The 24,461-nt window shown below is 39.5% G+C and overlaps 1 protein-coding gene and 1 long non-coding RNA gene across 4 annotated transcripts; one reads left to right on the forward strand and one right to left on the reverse strand.

Annotated features, from left to right (window-relative positions):
* Positions 1 to 371: 371 nt before the first annotated feature.
* LOC122192439 (volume-regulated anion channel subunit LRRC8B-like) lies at positions 372 to 7,295 on the reverse strand. Of its 2 annotated transcripts, XM_042892986.1 has the most exons (4): positions 7,274 to 7,295; positions 4,441 to 6,599; positions 3,911 to 3,961; positions 3,325 to 3,412 (listed from the first exon to the last, which is right to left on the reverse strand). In XM_042892986.1, exons 2-3 carry the CDS (start codon positions 6,571 to 6,573, stop codon positions 3,944 to 3,946), a joined length of 2,151 nt encoding a protein of 716 aa, XP_042748920.1. In that variant the 5' UTR covers positions 6,574 to 6,599; positions 7,274 to 7,295; the 3' UTR covers positions 3,325 to 3,412; positions 3,911 to 3,943. The 2 variants fall into 2 exon arrangements, with proteins under 2 accessions (XP_042748919.1, XP_042748920.1); XM_042892985.1 differs by lacking the exon at positions 3,911 to 3,961 and having other exon boundaries at positions 372 to 3,412.
* A 13,396-nt stretch (positions 7,296 to 20,691) lies between these two features.
* LOC122192440 lies at positions 20,692 to 23,544 on the forward strand. Of its 2 annotated transcripts, none has more exons than XR_006182606.1 (4): positions 20,692 to 20,783; positions 21,095 to 21,268; positions 22,358 to 22,497; positions 23,218 to 23,544. It is a non-coding gene; the product is annotated as an uncharacterized LOC122192440 (long non-coding RNA). The 2 variants fall into 2 exon arrangements; XR_006182605.1 differs by having other exon boundaries at positions 22,409 to 22,497.
* The last annotated feature ends 917 nt before the right edge of the window (positions 23,545 to 24,461 follow it).

The raw sequence follows: 24,461 nt of genomic DNA on the forward strand, positions 1-24,461 counted from the left end.
ATGACTTAATACAAACAGCATTATTTTTAGCAGTTTAACTGTGTGACAGCCATAAAGGACAAGCTGGGAAGAGAATCATCGCTTTCCCCACATCTCTCAGTACAATTCCAAGCTGCATTCCACTTTTATTCAGCTCCTAAGAACTGAAGTGGAAGACCTGTAGTTTGCAGAACTATTAAGATGCAAACTTGCTTCTAGGAGCTTCTCCTCCAAGCCCAGAACATGAGAACATCCCTTTGAAATGGAGCACAGTGTTCATTTTCCACTGCTGCTCTCCTGAAGACACACCTGCTAGCATATAGATAGCTGGAAGCAGATTTTCTGAGCTTCACATTCAATACCACATGGGAAATAAAAAACAGTTCATAGAATTGTAATACAAAAAAATTTATTTTTTTTAAAAAAGCATTCAAGATACGGAAGATCACAATACAAGGGTCAACACAACACTGAAACAACTTGAAAAACTTTTGATTGAAAGCAATTACTAAATACAAAGACTAAATGCCAGCACTGCTTGTTGTACAAAGCTTATGATAGTGTATTTATACTGATTCCCTGAAAACCTCCTCAGTTTGAAGAAATATTAAATATTAAGGTCATGATTGAAATAAGTGTATGAAATTTAGAGTTGTTTTTGTCTCCATTTCTAAGCACTAGAATTGTGCTTAATGGTACAAAATGGGTAATAAAGGCACACTGCGGATTGAAAACAAGGCTGGAGATTCTAGCCATTAAACTCTGGCCTTTCTCTGGATGTCTTGTGAACACTCAAGCATACAGTAAAAAAAAATCCAATCCTCTTGAAGTGGCTCAGATTGAAAAAATAATCCTGAACAAAAAAATGCAACTTAAAACTGTAAAACAAGTGCATACTCATGCATTTCTTACTGGTTGAAAGGACTGGAGGTTATGCAGTTTAGAAATGAAGTACCATTCAAAGCTTACGCTAGTTTTGTCAAAGTGAAATAGAAATGCACACAGATATCATCATTCATCTGTCTGTTGTGTTGATAAAGGGGACAGATCCGCTACTAAAAAGTTGAAGGTATTGGACAAAGCCATATACACACCTATTTAACTTTCAACACAGCTTTCTCATTTCAAAAAAGCCTTAAAGAAAACACTTGCTCAATCTTTTTTTCTTTTAAATTACTTGGCTGCAAGCCTTGCGTGTCAAATTCTGCCACGAAGCATTCTCCAGTGTTAAGTTACAAAGTCCTGACAGGGATCCACTGCAATTATTAACAAAACTCCAGCCACAGGGGTGCATATCAGTGTACTGCATTTAAATCATATTTTTACCATGACCAGCACAACTGGCTGTTTGCAAACCACATCAATACCTATGAACTATTATGCAACTCAAAATCAGATGTAAGTAGTTTGAGAAAGCTGCATATGGATGCTATGAAAGATTACTCCAGCTGTACTGGTCTGCACATGAATACAGTTAATCAGCTTACACTAAACATTTCTAGAACTACATAAAATATAAGTTACAACGCATTGGCTCCCTGAGAAAAAAAAGTGTTCTATCTACAGAAGTCTTTGGAACACCATCAGTACAGTGAATAAACATACCTCTTGCACTGCTACTATAGAGATATCTCCTGCTTTCACACTGATCAGATTTGCTTCTATTTTCAAAACAGACCTTATTCTCCATGTAAGTGACACTGAAATGGGAAGAGATGACTAGAAGCACCCTAGTACTAGAACTGGCTTATCTGTGATTACTTATGTTTACAAACCAGAATGCATAGTTAGCACACTTGATGAAAACGCAGTAGTTAAGAGCACAGTTTAACTTATCGATTTCACTGTAGCAGATTATGTTTTCAAGAACTTCAAGATACTACAAAGAAGCTTTCAAGTCTAAGGGTTTGGGAATGCATACTTCTCCCTCCCCTCCCCCCCCAACACCCCCACCAGAGGGAGAACTGTCAAAGTGAACATGATGTCTCCAGAGTTAAGTCTCCAAACACAATAAAACAGTGCACAGCAGAAGAATGAATGAAGTCAGGAACCATTTTATTTCCATCCAGTGTTGGAAGTATTAAGGATGGCATATGAACTAATTTCATCACTGTAATTTATGAAGTTATTCCATTCCCAGAAGAGACAAGGCTTATAATTCTTATTTTTCCTTCTCAAGTACTTATTAAGTATGTGATTTATTTGGTATGTTCTAACTGTGTCTTTCAGTCTTAAACCTCTTTCATTCTCTTCCCAGCCACTAAAATATCATAACTGGGCATGGAGAAGAAACATTGAGGCAGTCAGTAAATGAGAGGCTATTGAAAAATATTAAATTGCAACATACATTACACTTAACACTTGGGATGCTCACAACATACAGAAGACAACTTTATAATTTTGTGCTGTTTGCCAACTTTATGATCAGTACTGTAAAATTTGATTAGTACACATGCACAACACTTACTCTAGATTGTCCTGATTCGTCCAAATTTCTAGGCAATGTTTTGTTTTGCACTTACTATCTTTAAGACAAAATATTGAAACTGGTTTCAGGTATTGTTGCCCAACTGGCTTTACTAGGAAGATTTAAATAGCATCTTCCACAATTATAGCATTAACACTCAGTACTTGTCAAAAACCTCCAAAAATTAAGGTACCGTGAAAAAGATTCTCAGTATGTCCCATGCAATTGAACTGCTCCAAAAGTTTAAATTTATTTAGCATTCTAAGTTAGTGAAGACTTTGCATTTAGAAACTAATTCCAGATAGTTCTTAGGCCTCGTATGGCAGGAGATGAAACTGTTTAAAATTATCACTACCAACAGCAAAAAGTTTCCTCATAGGAAAGAAAGTATATACAAACTCATAATAGCCAGGCAATCAACTCTTCCATTCCAATACATTAGCATTTAACCAAATTATTTCAACCAGTAGAATCCAACCAGCAATTCATATTTCAGATTTTCTAAACATTTGATTACCTGTCAAAGGCTGTATTTTTCATTTAAGTATGTTTTTCTTTCCCAATACAATCAACTCTGTTCAATGCATTTAAGACTAATCTGTAAACTGCTATTCTCTCCATCTATACAGATCTTTAGAGAGTATTAAGCAAGAAGGCTTACAGGATGCACTGATGCCGAGTTTTAGTTCAAGCTTAGCACTTATCTGAGCTGGTCTGCAAGCGATCTCTTACACGAGGTGGAAGCGTTTTTAACAACCTTTCTTCTACAATTAGACTATTCCGTTTTAGGAACTGACATTCTTCCAGTTCAGTGGGAAGCGATTCAAGATAGTTTCCAATGAGCTCTAAGTGAACAAGATTCAGTAGCTGGCCCACAAGAGGGGATAAATTCATCAGACTGTTATTTCCTAGAAGAAGAAATTGCAGCTTTTTGCACTGGAACAGTCTATCAGGCAACATTTCAATCTAGAAAGAAGAGAGAAGAGAAAAACAATATACATTAAAATTTGTTAACACTGCTGCACATTCTCATATTACCCAATTTTGTTCTAGGGTAAGCAAGCTCTTTGTTTGTGGAAGGATAAAGAAAGGAATATGTAATGTTTTATCATTAAGTGAGTTCCTGAGTTATTTATCATTAAGTAAAGTTCCTGAGAACACCTCAGTGTTTTCATGTACCTGCTTTGTTGTGAAGATGTTTAGCTACTGGCAGAAGTCAAAACAGAAGCACAGCAGGGGAGAGCACATACATGTGTGCACACTCAAGCGTGTACAAATGCATGCAGGTGGCAGGGGTGAATAAACAGACCACTATTTCCTAAGAATCATTTAATGAAGCAGATTCTGTGGAGAGACATTAGCAGCTCCAGTGTTGTGAAGCCTGTAGAAGCAGTTAACCACACAGCATAGTGGTAATTAGTCCCAATCCACGTTATTGATATTAACATCTAAAACCAATCTCACCAGCAAAAACAGTTCTAAACTTGAAGAGAAGTCTTAAGTCAAACTTGGACCCTACAATAATGAGCCAGTCAGCTTAGCATTGCTGATGATGTTACCAGGCATAATTGTTTCCCCCATCCCAGCCAGGCAGCTGTGCTGCTCATAAACCAGCTGTTGATTTGCCAAGCTTTCACTGTGACAAAACAATGTAAAAATGTCACACTGCCAATTTCCATTAAAATGCTACACAGAATAGACAACTGTAAAGAACAGCAGGCACATTTTAGCATCTACCTGGTACTATCCTGAGTTATGGATCAGAGTCCTTAAGCCACTACAAGACCAGAGTGGTACTTATTCAGTATTAAACAAGCTTTGACGACACCACAAAGTTCTTGCAATCGGACAATTACCACTTACTTTTATCTTCACTGAGTTTATTTTAACCACGTACACCAAAAAAGCACTTTCAATCAGAAACTACCACAGAAGGAAAGCAAAGTCAATATATAATTTAAAAAATACTTTAAGTAATTCAAAGTTCTACTTACATGGTTTTTAGTCAAAGCCAAGTACTGTAAGTTGCTCAGATAACCGATTTCTTCAGGGATGGAGGTTAGCTTATTATAGCTAAGATCCAAATATTGTAACTTTTTGCAAAGAAACAGCTGCAATGGAACATCTTTAATATTATTGTAATTTAGATACAATTGTTCCAGGTTTGATAACGCACCAATTTGCACTGGGATATATGAAATACTGTTGTGCCACAACTTTAAGCAAGACAAGTTCTTAAGGTGTTGAAAGCTAATGATTTCTTCCACGGTTCTGAGATTATTTTCTCTTAAGTCAATTTCATGCAAGTTGTTTAGGGTAAAAATGGAATGAGGAATGCGCTCCAGATCACAGCAGATTAATTCCAAGGTTCTCAAATTCACAAGCTTCTTCAAGTTGTTTAGCACTATGAGTTTATTCCCCTCGTTGTTGATAGATAAGTGTTGCAAAGAAGGCAGATCTGTAACCACCTGAGGTATGCGAGAAAGGTTGTTTTTTAAGTGAATTGATCTTAGATTTTTTAGCCCCTGAAAGCTTTCATTGTAAATGGAGTTGTGATGATCAAGCATGAAGTATCCTGTTAAGCACAATTCTTTGAGGTTTTTCAGATGAAACACCCAAAATGGAATTCTTCCCATCTCACTAGATTTCAGACGCAACGTTTTCAGATTTTCTTCTAAAAAGCTCACTGCTGGAAAATCCATAGTTATTGATGAATGATAAACATTGAGATCTTTGAGATTGACTAGCTGGGTCACAGCTGAAGGAAGCTTCGCTTCAGGAATAAGTTCCAAGCTTAGGACTTCTATTTCTGTCAGTTCAAAGACACTGTCTGGAAGACCGCTTAACATGAAAAGGTGCAGTTCAACCTTGTCCTGGGAATTTCTTACTAGCTTATTTTTCAGTTTTTCCACTGACCATTCATTGTTCAGATTGATCTGTTTCAGTTTGTTTTCACTCAAATCAGACAAGAATATTGAAAATCGTTGGGAATAAAGAGGATCATACTGGTCTGCCAAGTGGAGAATAAATGCAAAGTCATTCTTTACATCAGGTATATCGCTGTAGTTACTTTTCTCTCTCAACTTCTCAAAAGAATATTGCTTAAGTGAGCTTCTTAACATCCACCACAAGCTATATGTACAAGTTAAGCCATAGAAGATCACCAAAACAACATAAAATGAAGCCAAAACTTTAAAAATTTCTGCTAGCGAATAAACACACTGGTACCTTTTGTAGCCTGTAAAGGCTTGTACATTAACTATGCAATCAATTTCAAGTTTAATAAAGGATAAATAATAGGGAACATAAATTATTATTATTACAAACACAATGACTTTGACTATGATCTGTTTCATATACACTCTGTATATGACATCCTTCTCTTCAACGTGCACTCTGAATTTCTTCACTTTTTCAAATATAGCTTTAGCCTGTTCTCCTTCTTTTTTGTCAAGAACACTTGAAGAAGTTTCTCTTCCGGTTGTTTCCAAGCCAGGTTGTGTATATGGCAGGGACTGTCTGCTGGCACCTACATCTACTGAACTCCCAGGCGATGAAATCACTGCTTTTGATTTGGCAACTGGCAACTTCCTCACAGACTGCTCAGCAACTGTTTCTGAGAGGGCACGCGTTGTCCATGGAGAATCAAAACACTTCTGAAGAATTGCTACGAAGTGCTCAAGCCTGGAACTTGTACTAGGATAGTAAAGCCAGAAATTACTGCAAGCTGCAAAAATAAAGGTATGCAGAAGCACTAGGTACGGAAAAAATTTGGCAAACCAATGAAGCTGTCTCTCATAACATACTGCATCAATATAGGAATACTGTTGCCGATGGAGATCATTCTGGATTTTAAGTGGGATGATTATCTGTGCAGTAGAGCTAGCAGACATGTTAAGGTTGGTTTTAATTAAATCCCAAGGCACGGCACAATGATTGTCAAATTCTAGCTTGCAAGGAAGACAACACAACACTCTGGTTTGAGTAAGCTGGAGTGCTCCAGCAAGCACAGCAACTAGCAGCATTATCATGGTGAGGTAATACCAGAAGACATCCCACCATGGTTTTAGTATGTGGTAGGATGACTGAGCATCTGCTAAGAATTTGAGTTCTGTTAGCGTGATCATGACTTTCACCTGTGAGAGAACAGCAGCTGGTAGAGAAAAAAAAAAAGACATCCTTAGAATTGTTAAAAACCATTTCTCTGTATTAAATGCTTGAAGCTTATGATTGTTTTCATGATTTGTGCATGTAGAACAACATTGGTTTAGCACCCACAGTATAGCAAAAGAATTTAAGAACTTCTGGCACTTAACCCTAGCCATGATCTCATTTTATTTTCTAGTGAAAGTTACTAAAAATGCAAAAAACTTAAAGATACTACCAAAAGAAATCAGGGTGTTTTGATTAAACATTTGGGTACTGGTCAAGTAAAAGAAATAACCAGGTAGGAGTTAAAGTAGTACCTGAGATATTGATAGCAATCCTTCTCTTTAAGTTATTTCACTTACAAAAATTAAAAAAAAATAATCAAAGCAATATGGTAAAAATCACTATTCTTGTAATTCATCATTTTATACTGGACTAAATAGTCTCTCCTAATTAGCAAAGGAATAAAAAACCCACCTCAAAACAGCAGCTTCACATTACATATCTTTTATATAACTCCCAGACTTTTTCCACAACATTTAAGCATACTAATGAAAGTGTAGCTTTTTAACACAAATTGTCTGTTACTGTCATACATCCATGTACAAGCATGTGCATGCTACATACATAAAACAGGCACATTTAGCCCCTAGCAGGGTAGCCTTGATTCATACTTACTTTATTTAAAAGAATAAAATACACAGCACCTCTCAGTCAGGAGGTCTACACCTTTTAAAATTCCTTGGACATGCCATCTTTACATTTGTCTTCATTCTGGATGGAAAAGCATCAAGTATTCTTTATTTAGGCAAAGCCATTAAAATACAGGGCAAACATTTCAGTTTTCATCACAATTTCTGCCTTACTGCAAGCATCAAGATCTGTTAAGCTCTGCATTGCTACAGCTACATTAATGGAACAGAGCATGCTCAGGCAAGATAATCTAGAATGTAAAGTCAAAGTCTCGTACAATCACACCAAAAATGAGAAAAGCCCACAGCTATCACTATTTCACTGGAAATAATTTTTAAACAAACAACTACAAGAAAATAAAAAAGGCCATACAAGACTTCAAGAAATAAAGTTCAGTCATTTTTGATACGCCAAGGTTTGGCAAAAAGATAGGTTTCTCAGAAACATCAGCCTTTACTTACTGAAACAAACTAATCAAACATGCAGTGCCAATCACAATACCACAGGCACTACCAGTTTCTTACTATAAATTTGTTAAGCAGTACAGATAACAAGGAATGGCAATGTACTGTATTTTCTTAATGTATTCTAAATGCAACTTTCAATTCCAATAAATAGAGCTGACTAGTGGCTATAACAACACAAATAGCAGGTCTAAGGTAAAAACCACATTCTTACCCTATATTCTCATTTGAAGGGAGAGGAATGGCCAAAAACAAATTAATCCTTGTTTTGACAAGACTACTTAAGAAAACACGGAAACTTACCAGGCCCACTCAAGGGAAAGCAGGTGAAGAAGGACAGGATGGTAATAATACGCCCCTGCAGAGAAATAAGGTATCATCAGGTTATGAAACATTTGGATCCCAGTAACTGAGTATACAACAACAGTTCAGAACTTCTAAAGAGCTAAGATTCAATAAGCAGAAGCTCTAGGTATAACAATGTAAGATACCATCTCTGTAAAATATTTAGTCACCATCTGAGAAATACTTCTCCTGAAGCAGAGATGAAGTAACACTCCATTGTCATTGCTGACTAAGTGTTAAAAGCCATTTCAGCTAAAATGCTTTTGTATTTATAGTTACCAATTCTAATGCTGAGATTCATTCTAACCACAGCTGGAAGCATTAATTTCTTCATTCCCTCCAGCTCAACTTGCAAAAACATCTGTAAGCATCTTTAAATTATTATTTTTTATATATATATATTTTGTATATATTTTTTTAAATATACATAACAAAGAAAACACCTGGAAAAGTCACAGAATTAGATGAGAATTTAAAACAGTGTGAAAAGTCAAATTTTTGTGAGAGTGGGAGTACTTCACTTACTGGAGAACAGGTGGACCTTATCGGGGGCAGAGCAGATAACATTTTAAGAAATTGCTTTTACAATTAAGCACTTACTGGAGAAAGTGACAAGAAATACAATTTCATGCATATATGTTATTTGATACAAAGAAAACTCTTTGTAACAAACCCATTTTAGGGAACATGACAGACTCTTGTTTAATATCAGTTACAAAATTCAGGGTATGATGAAACAGTTGAGTCATACTACTGTCATTAACACTGGTTAATGTTTTTGGTTTGTTATTCTTCTAAAGTTACTTTTAGAAAAATAGAAAATCGAACTTATTAAAACTATACTTGAGTATAAGCATAAATCCAAACATCTTCAATAAATGTCATAGCGTTCTGAAGTAGTTTGTAAGTAGACCAAGAACTCAGTTTGAGACTGACCCTTGTAATTTTTTAAGGTCTGTTTCTATAAAATGCTTTGTCACCTCCCTACCTCCAAGTACAAACTTGCCAGTCCCTATGGCATACCCTAGAAAGAAGGCTATGTTCTCACTGTGGTTTTGAAACACTTCCTAGCAAAAAGTGTGCATCTCCATATTAAGTGTTTAGGTCTTGAATCTCTTTTCTTCTTAATGACTACTTTTTGAAACTTCCTGATGAAGCACATGCACAATTACAGGTATACAAAAACAGGTATACAATAGCTTTCCTATTGGAGAAATACAGAGTACATACAAGTGTAATACAAGAGTGAATTATTAATGATAATTTTGCACAAGACAGATCTTTCTTTCAGATCCCATCTGTGCACCAGGAGTGACTAAACAAATGGAATAATGTTGGAGTGTAATGGGTCTGATGATCCCCATCCCCAGCAGCTTTCAACCCATATCAAAGCCATAAAAGCTTTTCAAAGTAGCCAAATTCAATTGGCACTCTTTCTCAGAAGACAAGACATAGAAAAATAGCCCCAGGCTAAGTGATGACTTCAGGAGTTACCCCAGACTAGAATCATGCCTCAGCCATAAAGACAAAGCAATCACATTCACTAATATCCAGGCAATTTTTAATTACTTCATATTTACAAATTTAATAAAGAGAAACAAATCTAGAACAGGAATGAGGCTATCATTTTGAAAAATGTCTATTACTGCCAGAAATGCCTTCTCCCAAAAAGGTTTCTTAGTGTTGTATTGCCCTGTAATTGGGTTACTGCTTACATAATTTTAGACAATCAGTCAGGGACAACTTTTCTTATTCCCCCAAACAAAAATGGGCTCCAAAAGCTAATATCTGATTGGAGGTTTTATGTTCAAACAATTTACAAAACCAGTGCAGCCTTAAGTATTTGACTGTTGTTTCTAACACTGAGTTAATAAAAATAGATTTATAAAACTAAAGCATACTTCAAGGGGTATCCCAGTGACCCTCACAAATATCCTTGAAGGAAAACTGGAACAACCCACACCCATCCATACCCATCCCCTGAAACATTTGGTTAAAACTTCCCCTTCTATTGGCATGCCAACAACTCCTTCAAGTGACCATAATCAACAAAAAAGCCCAGGTATGCAGGGAGAGTTCTGGGGCAGCCCTGACTTCATGAAGAATGAGATCACTACAGAGCTTTTAGAGACTCTTCAAAGATTCAGACACCTGCAGCTTCTTTCTATTTCAGCTTTCTGTTGACAAGGGATCTCAACTCAAGCATTATGTTTGATATGTGGCCTCCCAGAATATGTACTTTGACCACCTGTCATGAAAACTTAGTTTTAGGATCTGTTAGATGGGGATTGTAGTTTTGTATTCCACTGAACATAAACAACATGCAAACAAGATTAGAGAAAGCTTCTTTCCAGTTCCTTCTGAAGAGGTCACGAGTGATGATTAAACTTATACAAGTGATTATCCTTTTCCATTCAAAATAAGCCTGAAACCACTCCCAAACTTCTCAAAAACCATTCCAGAAGCACGGGATGTTCAGGGCTATCATAACAACAGTGCTATACTTTCCATATCAACCTTTCAAATCATTAAATGCCTATAGATCTTTAATTCAGAGATCTTAACCACAACAATTAGACAATCTCAATCATCTCTGTATGGATTAACAGCTCCTCAACATTCCTGTGAACAGGACAGTAGCGCTGAACAAAACATGTGGAATAGTCCTATGCTGCTCGAGAAACAATCCTTTCTCTAGAGAAGGTTGCTTACATAAGGCTATTAGGTCCATCCATTTCTGGATGAAAATGCAATCACATTTTTAGTATAAAATTTAGTAAATCAGGTTATGCTTCCACTTTTATTTCATATGAGTTACCCTCCTCCTCTGCTACTGCTTCAGGTAATTGCACAGCACATAAGCTGATACAAAAGTTTTGCAGAATTCACCAACTACTATCCAGCAGTGTCACTACCATTCTTGTAGCAAGCTGGGAAACTGGATTAGCAAACAACTTGGCAAAGATGCTGTGAATAGTTCTCCCAATTACCCAGAAGATTGAACGTTCTTAGGTTCAAGATAGGTAGCCTCTGAGCAGGAAAAAAGGTTACCCTGAAGACAGCTTCACCTAAACACAGAAGCAGTCTTGATTTTTACTACTTCCTTTTTCTGGTACACTTAATACAGGCAAGATACTTTATCTTGTAATCTAATCTAAATGAGGAGTAAGCTTTACTCTAATTTGATTCGCTTTACAAACAAAAGACTCATTACTGAAATTTAAGTAGGACTAGGTACATCATACTGTGCATTTCCAAGCTATACTGCAGCACTACAAAAAAGACCATTATCTTCCTCAATCCATACGTTGTTAACTTCTCCTTAAATGCCACAAATAAAGATTAAATCAGTTCTCCTTAAACAAGACCAGTAAAGAATTAGTCTGTGGTAGCAAAATATGTCACTGGTCAAAAACTTGCCAGGGGACTGGTTTATCTCCAAGCATTCTGGCTGCACAGGTAGCTCAAATTATAGACTTGTAGGCAACACAACAACAAGCCACTGAGTATCTGAGCTCTGCTTAAGTGCTTCAAATTACTTGAGCTTAATCTTGAGGATGGATGGTAGGAAGAAACCAAGTTAAATATGTTGAGGGTTAAACTTCATTATGAAACTATTGCAAAGCTATGGGATATGTACATTTAGAAAAAAAAATCAGTACATTTAATTTCATAGTGGTCTTGGCTGGAGAGCAATTTTAAATACAAACTCAGATTCAGACGTTCATGTTTCAGCTTCAATAGTAGCACTTACCCAGACATCAAGACAAGTCCAAGATGTCACCTCAGCATCTGGAAGGCAGACTGCCCTCTAGCTAAAAAAGGCATGCTCCTAGGAAGGCCTGATTTAGTGAGAAACACCTAGGCATACATGATAAAAACAGAAATGCAATTCCCAGCTTCAGTCCAAGCTCAAGACCAAATAGCAGATGAGAGAAGCAACCTACACAAAAAACAGTGCAAAACAAGGCTAAGAAAAAAACAGCAAGTTAAGAGCCACATTTCTGGATGGCACGTTAAAGCTGAACGGGCGAGCCACTGACAGTAAGAAAACTAAAATAAAATGAAGTACGCCAGCTTTGTCTGTTTTACAAGTCACTGCATCAGTGCAACTGATCTTTTTGAAAGCAAGTTTTCTGCATTCTGGGCAGGTATTAATTCACAGTGATGTTTTACTACAGTGCTTTCCAAGGTCCCTACCAAACCAAGCAGAATCCAGACTGAATCAGTTCTGATGTACTTTTCTAGTAGTGAGCAACAGTTTGTACAGCTTTAGTGGACCAGCACTACTTGCAAACTCAGATGTATATTTAAAAAAAATATATTAACTCTATATCAGGCAGGGATACAAATATGACAGAGGAAGGATTTCCACTTTACAGATAAGTATTATAGCATCGAGGCCTCCTTTTTCACATTAATGTAAATTTTCAGCCAAATCGTATGCAGTCATTTTGCTAGACTATGGATTTATTTTCCGCTCACGTTCACAGCCTTTTCATTCTTCTAAACTACAAATAAGTTAATTTGCATCTTTTATTAAGCTTACTAGCATCTAAAATATTGATTGCCATAAATACAAAATAAGCAGAGCTTTGTTGCATTGGTTGTACAAAGAACTCAAAAGGTAAATTCACATTTTGTTCCTTCCTAGCATTTAAGTAACAATTTGACCAACTTATTTAATATGTATTTCTCAGGGAAAACTTTCTCCACTAAGTTTTTTTTTTTTTTTTAATTGTGTTAGTTTCCATTTCTTCAAACACTTGTATGTTCCACATGCTCTCCGCTAAAAGGGAATTTTAAATAGTGTACCAAAACTTCACATAGATATTATGATCTTAAAACAATCAGCTACTTAAAGCTCTACCATCAATAGTCTGCTTGATGATTCCTCAAGAAACACAGCAAAACCCATTCAAGCACGAAAAGTAACTAGAAAGATTACCAGAGGCTTTTTTTTTTTTTAATGGGAGTATAAACAAGATGTAGCTCTGCAGACTGCCAGACTGTTGAACACTAAGGAGCTCTGGATCCAGTCAGGCTCATTAGCAGGCCCCAAACCTGCTATGCCAAACATCCAAGGTGCCCTTCAGCCTGCTCCATGCTGATCTCCTGGCCACAGGGTAAGCTTAGCCAGCTTGTGGTAGCAGAGGCCACAAGCAGCTCCCACTTGGTCCTGGCAATTACACCATCTGCATGTCCTTGTCTTTATCAAGAGCTGCAGCAAGTAAGTTCTCCTCTGAACATCCTTCCTGTCTGACCACGGAAATTCTGCATAGTTGTTGTTTTCTTGTAAGAACATTCTATAACAGCTGGAATGGTTGAAGTGAGGTAATATCATTTGATGCTACATAACTCAGAGTTTTCAGCTTCCAGTGGGATGTAAGATTATCTATACCATTCTCTTTTGAGTGCTAGCTCTGATAAAAAGCATTTCAAATGATACTTCACAGAGTCTAAGCAAGTAAGCTAAAGAAACCTGGCTTCCTAGTATAGGAAAAAAATGAGTGAGAATACTGGGGATGGAGAAAAGAGAATAGAACAGCATGGGAAATACATCTGCTTCCTTAGGAGAGACACAGTTCATCAGTGCTCAGCTAAAATGCTTATCCAAACCAGTGCAGGAGGAGGTGACTGCAGGTGTGCCATGTTGTCAAACTTATCTGCCTATACCTGCCATGGAAGATGCAAGGCAAATAGCACAGACTACACTCAAGTTATGAGTAAGAAGATGTAAGAATAGTCTTCCTTTGCTGCTCCCCCACGTCCCACTTAAATTTTGAAATCAGTACAGCAACACTGAAAACAGAAGTTGTGTCAAAACTACAAACAGTCTGTAATTCCAGGTTCCAAAGAAATCTTCAGGCAAGTCTGAAGCAGAAAGTAGGAAAAGTCTCCTTGGCTCTTCATCCTAAGCAAGATCATACCAAAAGCAATCCCAACATGTCTAGACTGAGATTGATGTCTGTGGTATGCTGTACGTTTTATAACTTCCTCAGAAAGCACCTTACTCAACAGCACACTAAGTCTTTCATCCCAGTACCAACATGACTAGTACTGAGTCAGACCTCCTCCAGCCACATTAAATTAGATCTTCAGGCTTACTTTTAGTGCCTTTTTATTCTCATAACTATATTCTTTGGTCTTCCTCATGCTGAGAAATATGAATACATAACCATAAAACAATGGTATCAGCACTATCCCTCCAGCATTCTAAAGGAAGTCTCAAGAGTATCTACTTCATTCTGCATACCAAGATAAGCACTACAATAGAAAATTAATTTTTATCCTCTTAGTTTCCAAAAGTCAGACAGATTCTCATGATGTCCATTCATTGTGCTGCTACGCTCAGGACATCAGAAAGCAAAGCACACTAAGAAAGCACCAGAGAATATTCATTACTTAAATGCTACAAGGTTTCTCTACCAGGAAATTTTTCATTATCGTACAGATTATCATCTTCAGTTTTTGTGAGCAGTAAAAGTACAAGAGAGGCCAGCTGCACAAAAGTTGACCATTTACCTAAAGACCATCTTCCCTCTGGGAAAAGGCAGGGAATTGCACATAGATGCTCTTCCATTTTCAGTATACTTTTCAATAAACTGATTCTCAAAATCATAAGTGGCCAAAGATCCTAGACATAGCTAAGATGATTCCTGTAGCCTCACTAGAAACAGTCTGGAATAAGGAAATATCACAGAATCATTTGAGTTGGAGGGGACTTGTGAAGATCTATAGCCCAACTCCCTTGCAATAAAAAGGGACACCTATAATTTCATCAGGTTGCACAGAGACCAGCCCACAGTCCAGCCTGCCCCTGAATGCCTCTAAGGACAACTGGCTGGACAACTACCATTTCACTTGTTCTAAAAGTGGGGAACCTTGGAGTATGTGTACACATCTGAAACCAGCTCTGAATTAGTTGTCCAACTAGCGTGAGCAGCACTGCTGATCCAGCAGAACAAAGTGCACTACAAAGTCTACTCAAGAAGTCAGGTAAGCACAAGGTAAGATTCGCAGTCGTCAAGGATATCACACCGCTATAACAAGGCAGTACTGTAATCTAACACCGCACGTACTGATGTGTTAACTAGAGCATGCTCACATTCTCATTTGGTACTATTAGATAAAGGGCCTATAAGGACTTCAGCAGCACTGAGCTGAGATCAAGACAGAGCTGGACAACATCCTGTATATGGTAGGAAATATTCCTAGCTTTCTAAAAGCAGAGTACTGAAATTCAGTGTATTTATATATTCAGAATCTCCATTCTACATTATTTTCCTAGATCACAAGCTGCTTTCTCATATTACTATGTGTAGATACTGAGTCTCTACACATAGCCCTTTTAACAGGGCTGTTTACCTCTGATCAAACTTGCATAGAGCTGCTCATCATTTTGCCTCAAGTTTTTCAACTGTAAAATCCTAGAGCACTTTCTCAAATTCTTTATGAAATATTTAAATGTGGCATACTACTAGCTAATCCGGGGATTCTGGACTGTACAATAGGTTCTGTTAGGTTCTGACAGAGCTGGAAGCACACATGCTATTACTACTCCCAGTAGGGTCAAACAGCTATCCTTGTTATTATCTTTGCCTGATCTCAGAAATCATTTTGTATTGATTCTAGTAATAATAGAGCATAATTTTGATTCCCCTGAAATGGAAGCGGAATAAGTTTTATTAACACTCCAGCAGAAAGCATGCTGTGAACAGTCATTCCTATCTCCCATCATCTGTTTCTATTACTTACTATTACGTACTTATAAATAGGACAAAGCACCCAGCTACATTTTCTCTTTTAATAAAATTAAAGGATTGAAGGACTCATATCCACATTGCATGTACTATGCAACATTGCATTTTCTGAAAACACACATCCACGTGCAAGCATGACAGTTAAAAGCAACACTAACTTTATCTACCAGAAACATCTTCTAGAACAATACTGTTTCAGAACAAAGTACAAGTGATCAGGATTGAATGCTACAGTAAACCAGCAGTAATCCTGCTTTGATAACTGAGCAAAGTTAGCTTAGTACTTAAATTTACTCTTTATACTACCCATCAAACCCAACCATGCTGTGCAGCCCTTCGTGCTCCAAAACCTCTTTATGAGCAGATTGTCTGAAAAGACCTAGAAAGTGGCAAGTTCTTTTTCTTCCATGCAGCTTTACTGCAAGAACAAAAACCACTTTTCAGTATGAAGCAAAATGTAATAACTTCAAGTCAAGGTTTTTACCATCACTTGAGTCAATAAGAGCTCTGAAGTAAAAAACTCCGGCCCCCTAGCTGTAAAGAACTAAATAACAACTCCAGTTCAGTAAAGCACCTAAAGTGAGGCAGGATATGCCACATAAGCAAAGCTTTGGTGCTTTCCTGACTGAGTCAATGTCATTGCAAAGTTAGTATTTAAGCAACGTTAATGTTTAATAAAAGACACTCACTCAGAAAAGTTTTTCTGCATTGCAAAGGCACTGACAAAGTGATAATCACTTTCACATTTCCATTTGTTATGAGTCAAAGATCACTACCCTTGTTAATAATATAAATCTGTTGTGAAACAGACAGCTTCAGTTTAAGTGCCCCTTTCTTGAAATACATCAGATTGCACTATAGCATTCATAGGAAACAATTAGGCTAAAGAAAAATATATTAGCATTACAGTCCAAACTTGTACTTCTCAAATTCCAGCTCAGTAGATGTATACATTTGCATGAAGAACTTTATCTACCATACAACATCTGGATAAGAATCTGAAATCCTGAACTGCTCAGCAAATAACAATATTTTCCTCAGAAAAATAAGGCAGGAAGGTCTGGGGCATCAAGGGTTACATTTCCTAGGTTTTTGAATAAGAGCTTTAAAATCGATGTCACTCATTAAGCCTGAATGAACTACAGGGCCATAGCTTTACAGCTGTTATGCCACAGAACCAAAGCTTAGCTTCCATACGAACTAAAACCATAATTCAGATAAGTATCCCCAAACAAGTAAATAGCATTTGTAACGTGACAATCCAAAACAATGTCCTAAGCTTATTAGCAGAAGCAACAAAACCAGATTGCTTTATTACAATATTCTTTATTGGTACCATTAGATTCCTTATCAGCATTTTCAGTTTCTTCTGCTTCTTATAATGAGCTAAACCCTCAACTTATGTACGTAAAAACTGCATTCCCATTTACAGTAATAAAACATACAGAGCATGCGAGCACTACTCATGAGAGCACGGACAATTGAATTGTGTGTGTGAACGTGGTATTCTGAAACCAAGTGGCAAAAGCAAGAGTTAAATGGAAGACACTCCATTATGAGTTCTTTCCACAATCCTCTTCCAACTGTTGAAAAGCCCCCAAACCCTCTCTGGTGTGCACTGGAGGAGAGATGCCTGTATTACACCCCAGCCACATTTGCAATAACTTTGTTGATAGCTATGTTGTCTACCTTCTTTTCAGTGTACTACTCCACCAGAAATCCATCTTATCATACTAGTAAGCTTTAACTAGTGTAGAAAACTATTGATATGTATTCTGAAACTTTAGTTCAGTATTGAATTACAATGTGATTACAACTGGTTAGAATCTGAATCCAACTGATAGTACTTTTATACAGCTTTTGGGGAAAAGAATAAAAAAGTCCAAGTATAACTATAATAAAACAAAGATTGCATACAAGACTGCTTCTGGAACGCATACACAATACAGTGCATACAAGTGTGCCATTTAGTTATCAGTAACTTCAGATCACATGACTCATAACAAGCTTTCTGATATTAGTGACACTGACTGCCCACACGGCAATGGCAGGGAGAACAAAATGAAGGCCACAGCTTCTCAGAAGCTTTTAGCAGCTACCACAGAGCACAGTTACAAACTTGTGATGTGTGGCTCTGCACACACATAACACAAGCCTTTATTAGACAGGGCATACCATAATTTATTGCCAGTTAAAAAGAATCAAGCAAGTAATTTGTTAACTAGCAAACTAAGAAAAACGCTTCTGTTCCTAAAGTAACATACAATCTATCCCACTTAAGCATTAACATCACATCAATTTTAAATGCTCAAATGTTAATACTACTTCACACTCTCTGCTCTTCTACACTGCTACTCTGGTTATACAGACAAATTATCTCTAACTTCTTAAAAAAGAACTGTAAGAGCAACTGGCACAGTAACACTATTTGCAGGACAACAGCTGAACAGCTGCTACAAGGATGCCTACAGGAACAACAAATAGAGCCCAACAGGTTAGTGCAGAGGATACAGATAGCAGCATGAAACAGACAATGGAGACCAGTATAAAGCAAACTCTATCCCCTTAGGCACATTAAATACCCATTTCTAATCCTAGCTGAGTAAAGATTTATGGCTTTAGCAGTAGGTATTGTACACTATAGTAGCAGCACTGGAGCCACAGCCTCCTCCACTACCTCTAAAGGAACACAAGGCTTCCTTCCTTCTACCCTCCCTTTCATTCATGAAATCCACTAAAAAATGCTTCTTTGGCAGCGATACACTGCTCAATGAGGCTCATACCATAGTGCTGAATTACTGAGGGATGCCTCTTCAGCACTACCAATCCTTGCCTAGAATCTACTCAACGTGCTTTCATCAAATTCAGAGAACAGTTGTATTAGTAACTGAAAAGAAACAAAAGGCAACTTTTTCTCCCTGATCAGAATCCCATCTTCCTAAAAAAGTGTAATAGCAAAATCAGACTAGAAGCTCATTTCTCAGGAGCACAAGGGAACAAACATGCAAATTCCCATGGATTACAGAAATCCTACTGAAATCGAATGGAGGTAACTGTGTAAAATACTTCTTTACTGTGTAAAATATATGCTAGAACTCAGGTTTTGTTTGCTTACTACAACAAAGCATTTTAGTATACAAGGGAAAAATGTTTCAGAGAAGCAGAACCCAATCCTGGCTGCTGGCTCTACGCTGCAGCCCCTCTCTTCCTGCCACATTCCTTGTGCTGGTTAGTACTGCACCCTACAGAGGGAAAGCATGGTGCAGGGGAACTCCACCATCCTCCTGTCAGCTCAGTGGCACAAGGTGAAAGCAGCACACCACACACATAAACAACACACCAAGTTTTATGAGCAATAACCTATAGGACTGTAACCCTTAAGCCTTTGGAGCACCTCCTCAAACATTTAAGGACTCACACCAATATTTCTGTGACCAAATGTCCTCGCTGCTGAGAAGGTACAGAAGGGAGGTCTCTAACACACTGGGAAGCAGCCAGTGCCTCACCTTATTGCTCCAGCAAACTGATGAGGAAAGCTGAGAGCCAACAGAACTTGGAGCATCAATGCTCAAAATCACAAATGACCACACAGCTCCCACTTTGTTCAAGAACTACCTCGAAAGTACTTTAAATGTCCACACTAGGCGTCAGTTCAAACAGTTACTTGACCAGCATCGCTAATGACAGCCTCCGTATAAAGCCAAGCTTCAGGGAAAGCAGCTTCAATCTTTCCTTGCTCCTATAAAAACGGCTGATTGCAGTGCTCACCACAAAGTCCTAATTGGAGCCAGAGAGCTGCCTCAGTTCCACCACAGAGCAGATCAGCACGAAGTCAGCCTCGCACCACCAAACCCACCCGGTCCGAGGACAAACAAAAGCCACGGTGCAAGAACACGGGAGGAGCGCGCCGCCGGGACGGGGACTGGAGGCACCGGGTGAGGAAGAAAGGACCAGGCAGCCCGGGGGGGCCACGCACGGCCGGGCCTCAGCTCCGAGCCGCCCGAGAGCAGGCGGCAGCCCGTGGGTGCAGGTGACGCCGCACCGGGGCGAAAAAGGGGAAGCGGCGGGCGATCCGCGTCCGGCGGTCACCCGAGGACACGTGTGGCCGCCGTTACGCAAAGCGGAGCAGCGCTCTCCACCCGGCCCCGCCCGCGGCGGGGCGGCCCCCCGGCAGGCACAGGCGAGCACCCCGATCCCCGGGGCTGGTCCGCACCCAGCCCAGCGGCCCACGGGGCAGGCAGGTAAGCGCCGCCGCAGCGCGGGGCCGAGGAAGGGCGGCAGCCCCTAGGGCCTCGCGGGCCCCGTTCCCGCGGGCGGGCGGTAGGCGAGCCGCGCGCTCTCCCGCGGGGCTGCGTGACGCCCTCGGTGGCTCCGCTCCGTCTCGTTCTTCCCGCCCGGTGAAGACGCGGCGCTGCCGGAGACGGCCGCCCCCGCTTACCTGCCCGCAGCGCCTCACCCGCCCCCCTCCTGCCTCCCGCCCGGCGCGGTCCGCACAGCAGCGCGCCCCGTCCGCGCGGCAGCCCGCAGCGCGGCGCGAGGCACCGGCTCCAACCGGCGCTTCTCGGCTCCGGCCCCGCCCCGCCGTCACGTTACCGCTCGCGCCGGCCAATGAGGCGCGTGCGGCGGAACCGCTGACGGGCCCCAGGGCGGGGAGGCGGCTCCGGCGGACAAAAGCGCCGCCGCGCCCGGCCCGCCCCTCGCCGCGCACCTGCGGCCCGCCCGGTAGGGCGGTTCCCGCCCAGGTCTCCTTCGCGCCGCATCGCGCCGCGCGGCCGGGCCGCGTTGGCCGCACGGGGCGGAAGCGGCCGGGGAGCGATAAGAGGCCCGTGCCGAGGCCCGGCCGGAGCCGGGGAAGTGGCGCGGAGGCTGCCGCCCCCCCCCGCGTTCTGACTAACGGACAAGATAAAGTGGGAGGTAAAAGAGGTGAGAAAACAACCGTTGCCGGCCGCGATCATTAAAACAAATAAAAAGTGAATGCGTGCATTAAGCGAGCTTGAGCTTTCCCACCTCCGCACGCGTTGCAGAGCTGCAGCCCTGTTGTTGTGGTCAGGCACGCCCAGTGAGCGCCCTCCTTCATGAAAGGGATAGCCGAAAGCCGCCGGGCTGCACAGCAAGGCCCTAATTCAGCTATTCAACTTCAGTCAAAAACAGATGACATTAAAAAAGCCACAGGTACACACAACACTTTAAAAACCGCCAGAAGTTCATTTGACTTTCCTGTTCTCTTTCTCCAGCTGTCAGGTGATTCCCTCCCTCAAGCATGTCTGCAAAGGCTGCTTCTTCTGGGCTAAATGCATGAAGCACAGAAGAAAAATTGGAGTTCTGCCTCGATTCCTACAAAGAGCTGGGAAAAATGGGTTGTTTCTACCTTCTCTTAGTTATGCACACAAACAGCTGAATGTACTCAAGTAATTCTCCTGCAATATTTTGATTTTTACTAACTCCACTGCAAATATCTACTCAAAATCCTAGTTACAACATAATTACGTTCCTTACATTCTGATATAAAATGTTTGCCCTTTGTCTTGTCATCAGCTTTACATCTATTTTCAAAGCAATCCTTTTCCTCACATCTACACAAACCTCCCCTCATTTAGGCAGCATTGGCACAAATCTTTGTGAAAATAATAATTTCTAAAACATATTGAGCACACATGTAGGTACTACTGTTAGTTTCAGCTTTTAGAAGGGCTATTAAAATATACTGCCATGCAAAAAAGGTTTTGAAACTCATGACAATTGAGTCCAAAGTGAAACTAGTTACTGAAACTGAAGCTTGCACTTTAATCCGAACCTACACTAATACAAACAGATACATCGTAAAAAATTGCATGCTCATTTTCCTGGTTTGCAGCCATATTGTTATCATGGTGCAGAATGTATTTGTTTTGTATTTACTTCAGGCTGATAGCTTTCACTTACAGTGGTAGACTCCAATTAGTGGTATTTTAACCTCAGAGGAGATGCTGTTGTGTTACAGTGTGTTACAGTGATGGTAACGAGACATTTTCTGCAGCTTCTTCTCCAAAAATCATTCTTGAACTTTGGTAAATATCAGTCAGGCCAGCAGTCCTATTTGTTTCCTGACTTGCATCTTCCTTAGCTGACTGCAACATCAATATGAATCACCTCCTCTGCTAGCATTTCCCTGATTAATGATTTAATCTGTTTTATCATATTGGAACTACTTACCCTTTTTGTGAGCAAAATAGATATATTTTATTCTGTAATCGTATTCTATAATTTTTATTCTTACTTACTAAGAATGAAAAGTCTGTCTGCCAGACCTGACACACTTTTTTTTTTTATCAGTAATAAGCTAGGAAGATAAATTATTATTTCATTAGATTACAAAACCAGGAACACTCTGTTGTGATAAAAATAACAGGAAGAATATTCAGTTGGAACTTCACCTAATGGTTATGAGGTTCTAATTGCTTGAGCAACAGATTACAACTTAATTTGCCTTTGGTTCTATTTATTCTGCTGCTGAATAGCTCCTGAGGATCCACAGAGGGAGCACTCAACCTATCTATCACACCCCATAGGTCTCTGGACAATGACCTCTGAGCCCACACTGCCCACTTAAGACCAATGCTGTTTTTAGCTGTACAACTCCCAGCTGTAAACCCAATGGGTAAGTTCATCTTTAGAGTTGTCCTAAAACAAATATATTAGGGTGAGCGCCTTCTGATATTTTTCAAACAGCATTATCTGGAAAACATTCTTCAAGCTTAAATAGTTCATCTTAGACATTTATAAGACACACAAAAACCAACATCTTACAATTTAAATGTAAAAAAAGCAAACAAACAAACAGAAAGATATTACAAAAGTAAAAGTGCTCACCTGTCTCTGAAAACCTAGGCTTACAATAGAAACTTCCCAAGAAATGGATCTCCAACCAAAAAAACCTTCCCTGCATCAGCCAGCCCTTAAATGAGGTCTAAAAGAAGTACAGCCAGGCTTCGCCCCTTCCGGTCACACAGCTGAATTGTCTTCATCTGTGCTCCCAGGTCTTTTCCCCAAGTGCTCAACCACTGACTCCACAGTTACCATACTCTAAGAAAAGTTGAGTTTCATTTTACACATCATGCCATCCCCTGATCTTTCTTAACTTGATGCTTAGGTGTTACAAAACCAGCTCTGAGCTTCAGAAGAAATTACAGTTTCAAATGGTATGCATGACTAATGGCTGTCTTGAGCATGCACTTCAGTCTCTTCACTCACATACTCCTTGGAAATTTGATGGAATAAGTAAGACAAAGCTACACAGGGTATTATATATTTAGATGGGTAATATTTGACATTGAATTTTCACTTTAAAATATTTCTAATTGAACTTTCTTTCACAAAGGTGACATTATACTTGACTTTTAGCCCTCCAGTGCTGCTTGGAGTTGTTGGAGCAACAGCATCATGAATGACAATTGCTCTGGAAGCAATTATCTGAAATGAACCCAGACCTTTTGAATAAAGCTTTCTAAGACAACTTGCCTTGTGATCACCAAGTATATTTTGGACCACGTGTTTTTCAAGATCTCATCTTTTAATATGAAAGCTTCACAGCTAGCTGAAGCACAAGCCATCAGATCATAACCCTTTAATCTCTAAAATGCCACACAAACATTTGTTCTCCAAAAGAGAATAAAAACATTTAAGCTCCAAAGATCTACAGATAATTTCATTTCTGTCCATGGCAAATCCTGATTATTATCATGCTTGCTCTTTCTGGCATTTGCTAAAGCTTCTTTGTCTTCTGAGAATTTATAAATCACATATTTCATACGCTCCAGATCATTGATCTCCTGGTGCAGTACTGTGACTTGCAGTTTGTAAGTACTACCCACAAGTAGTGGGGGTGCATATTTTAGAACAACACTTCCCTCTGCTGGATCTGTGGATAGTGACAGCTGCACTCGCACTGGAGAGATCTGCCCAGGTCCTGTGCCACGAGGCACAGCAAGAGATGCTCCCTCCTGACAGCTTTGGATAGTAAGAATCTAGCAACAGCCTTCCTCATTTATCAAATTAATTTGATAGTCATAAAAATTTGATCCAGCATCAGCTGATCATGGGTATGTGCCACACCTTAAAAGACTCTAATAGAAACCAAGAAAAGTGGTAGAGTGAATTTTAATTGAGTGCTATGCTTCTTATCTGGCCACCTGTTCCAAATAGTAATAACCAGCATATCACTTTTCAGAGCACTTTTTGATGGAAACTTTCATTTTCAAATATAGTTGTCTTAAGTTCAAATCTGTTGGAATAGTGCCCCCAAGTGAGGGAGGAGGAAGAGTCAGAGGGAGAAAAATGAGTGTGGTTGCACCTCATTCATCATCTCTAGGAACTGGACCCAGTGCAAGAGTACATGTGCTTTTAACTCAGTTATAAAAACACAACATAAAGTCAACTACACATTTTGCTGAACAACGATTCTGTTCACATACTCTGCTCAACGAAGGCTTTTGATGGACTTCAAAACATAGGATGATGATGAATAGATGAAAGATAGTTTAAGGGGAGCAGATAATAAAGATACAATCCTAAAACAATATTCCTAGTCAGAGAAATGTACTTTGGAACAGGAGGCAGAGAAGT

The sequence above is a fragment of the Lagopus leucura genome, unplaced genomic scaffold (assembly GCF_019238085.1).
Source record: "Lagopus leucura isolate 7727_CA_CO unplaced genomic scaffold, USGS_WTPT01 ss_100009-16_subseq_1:344916_obj, whole genome shotgun sequence".
Classification (NCBI taxonomy): Eukaryota; Metazoa; Chordata; class Aves; order Galliformes; family Phasianidae; genus Lagopus; species Lagopus leucura.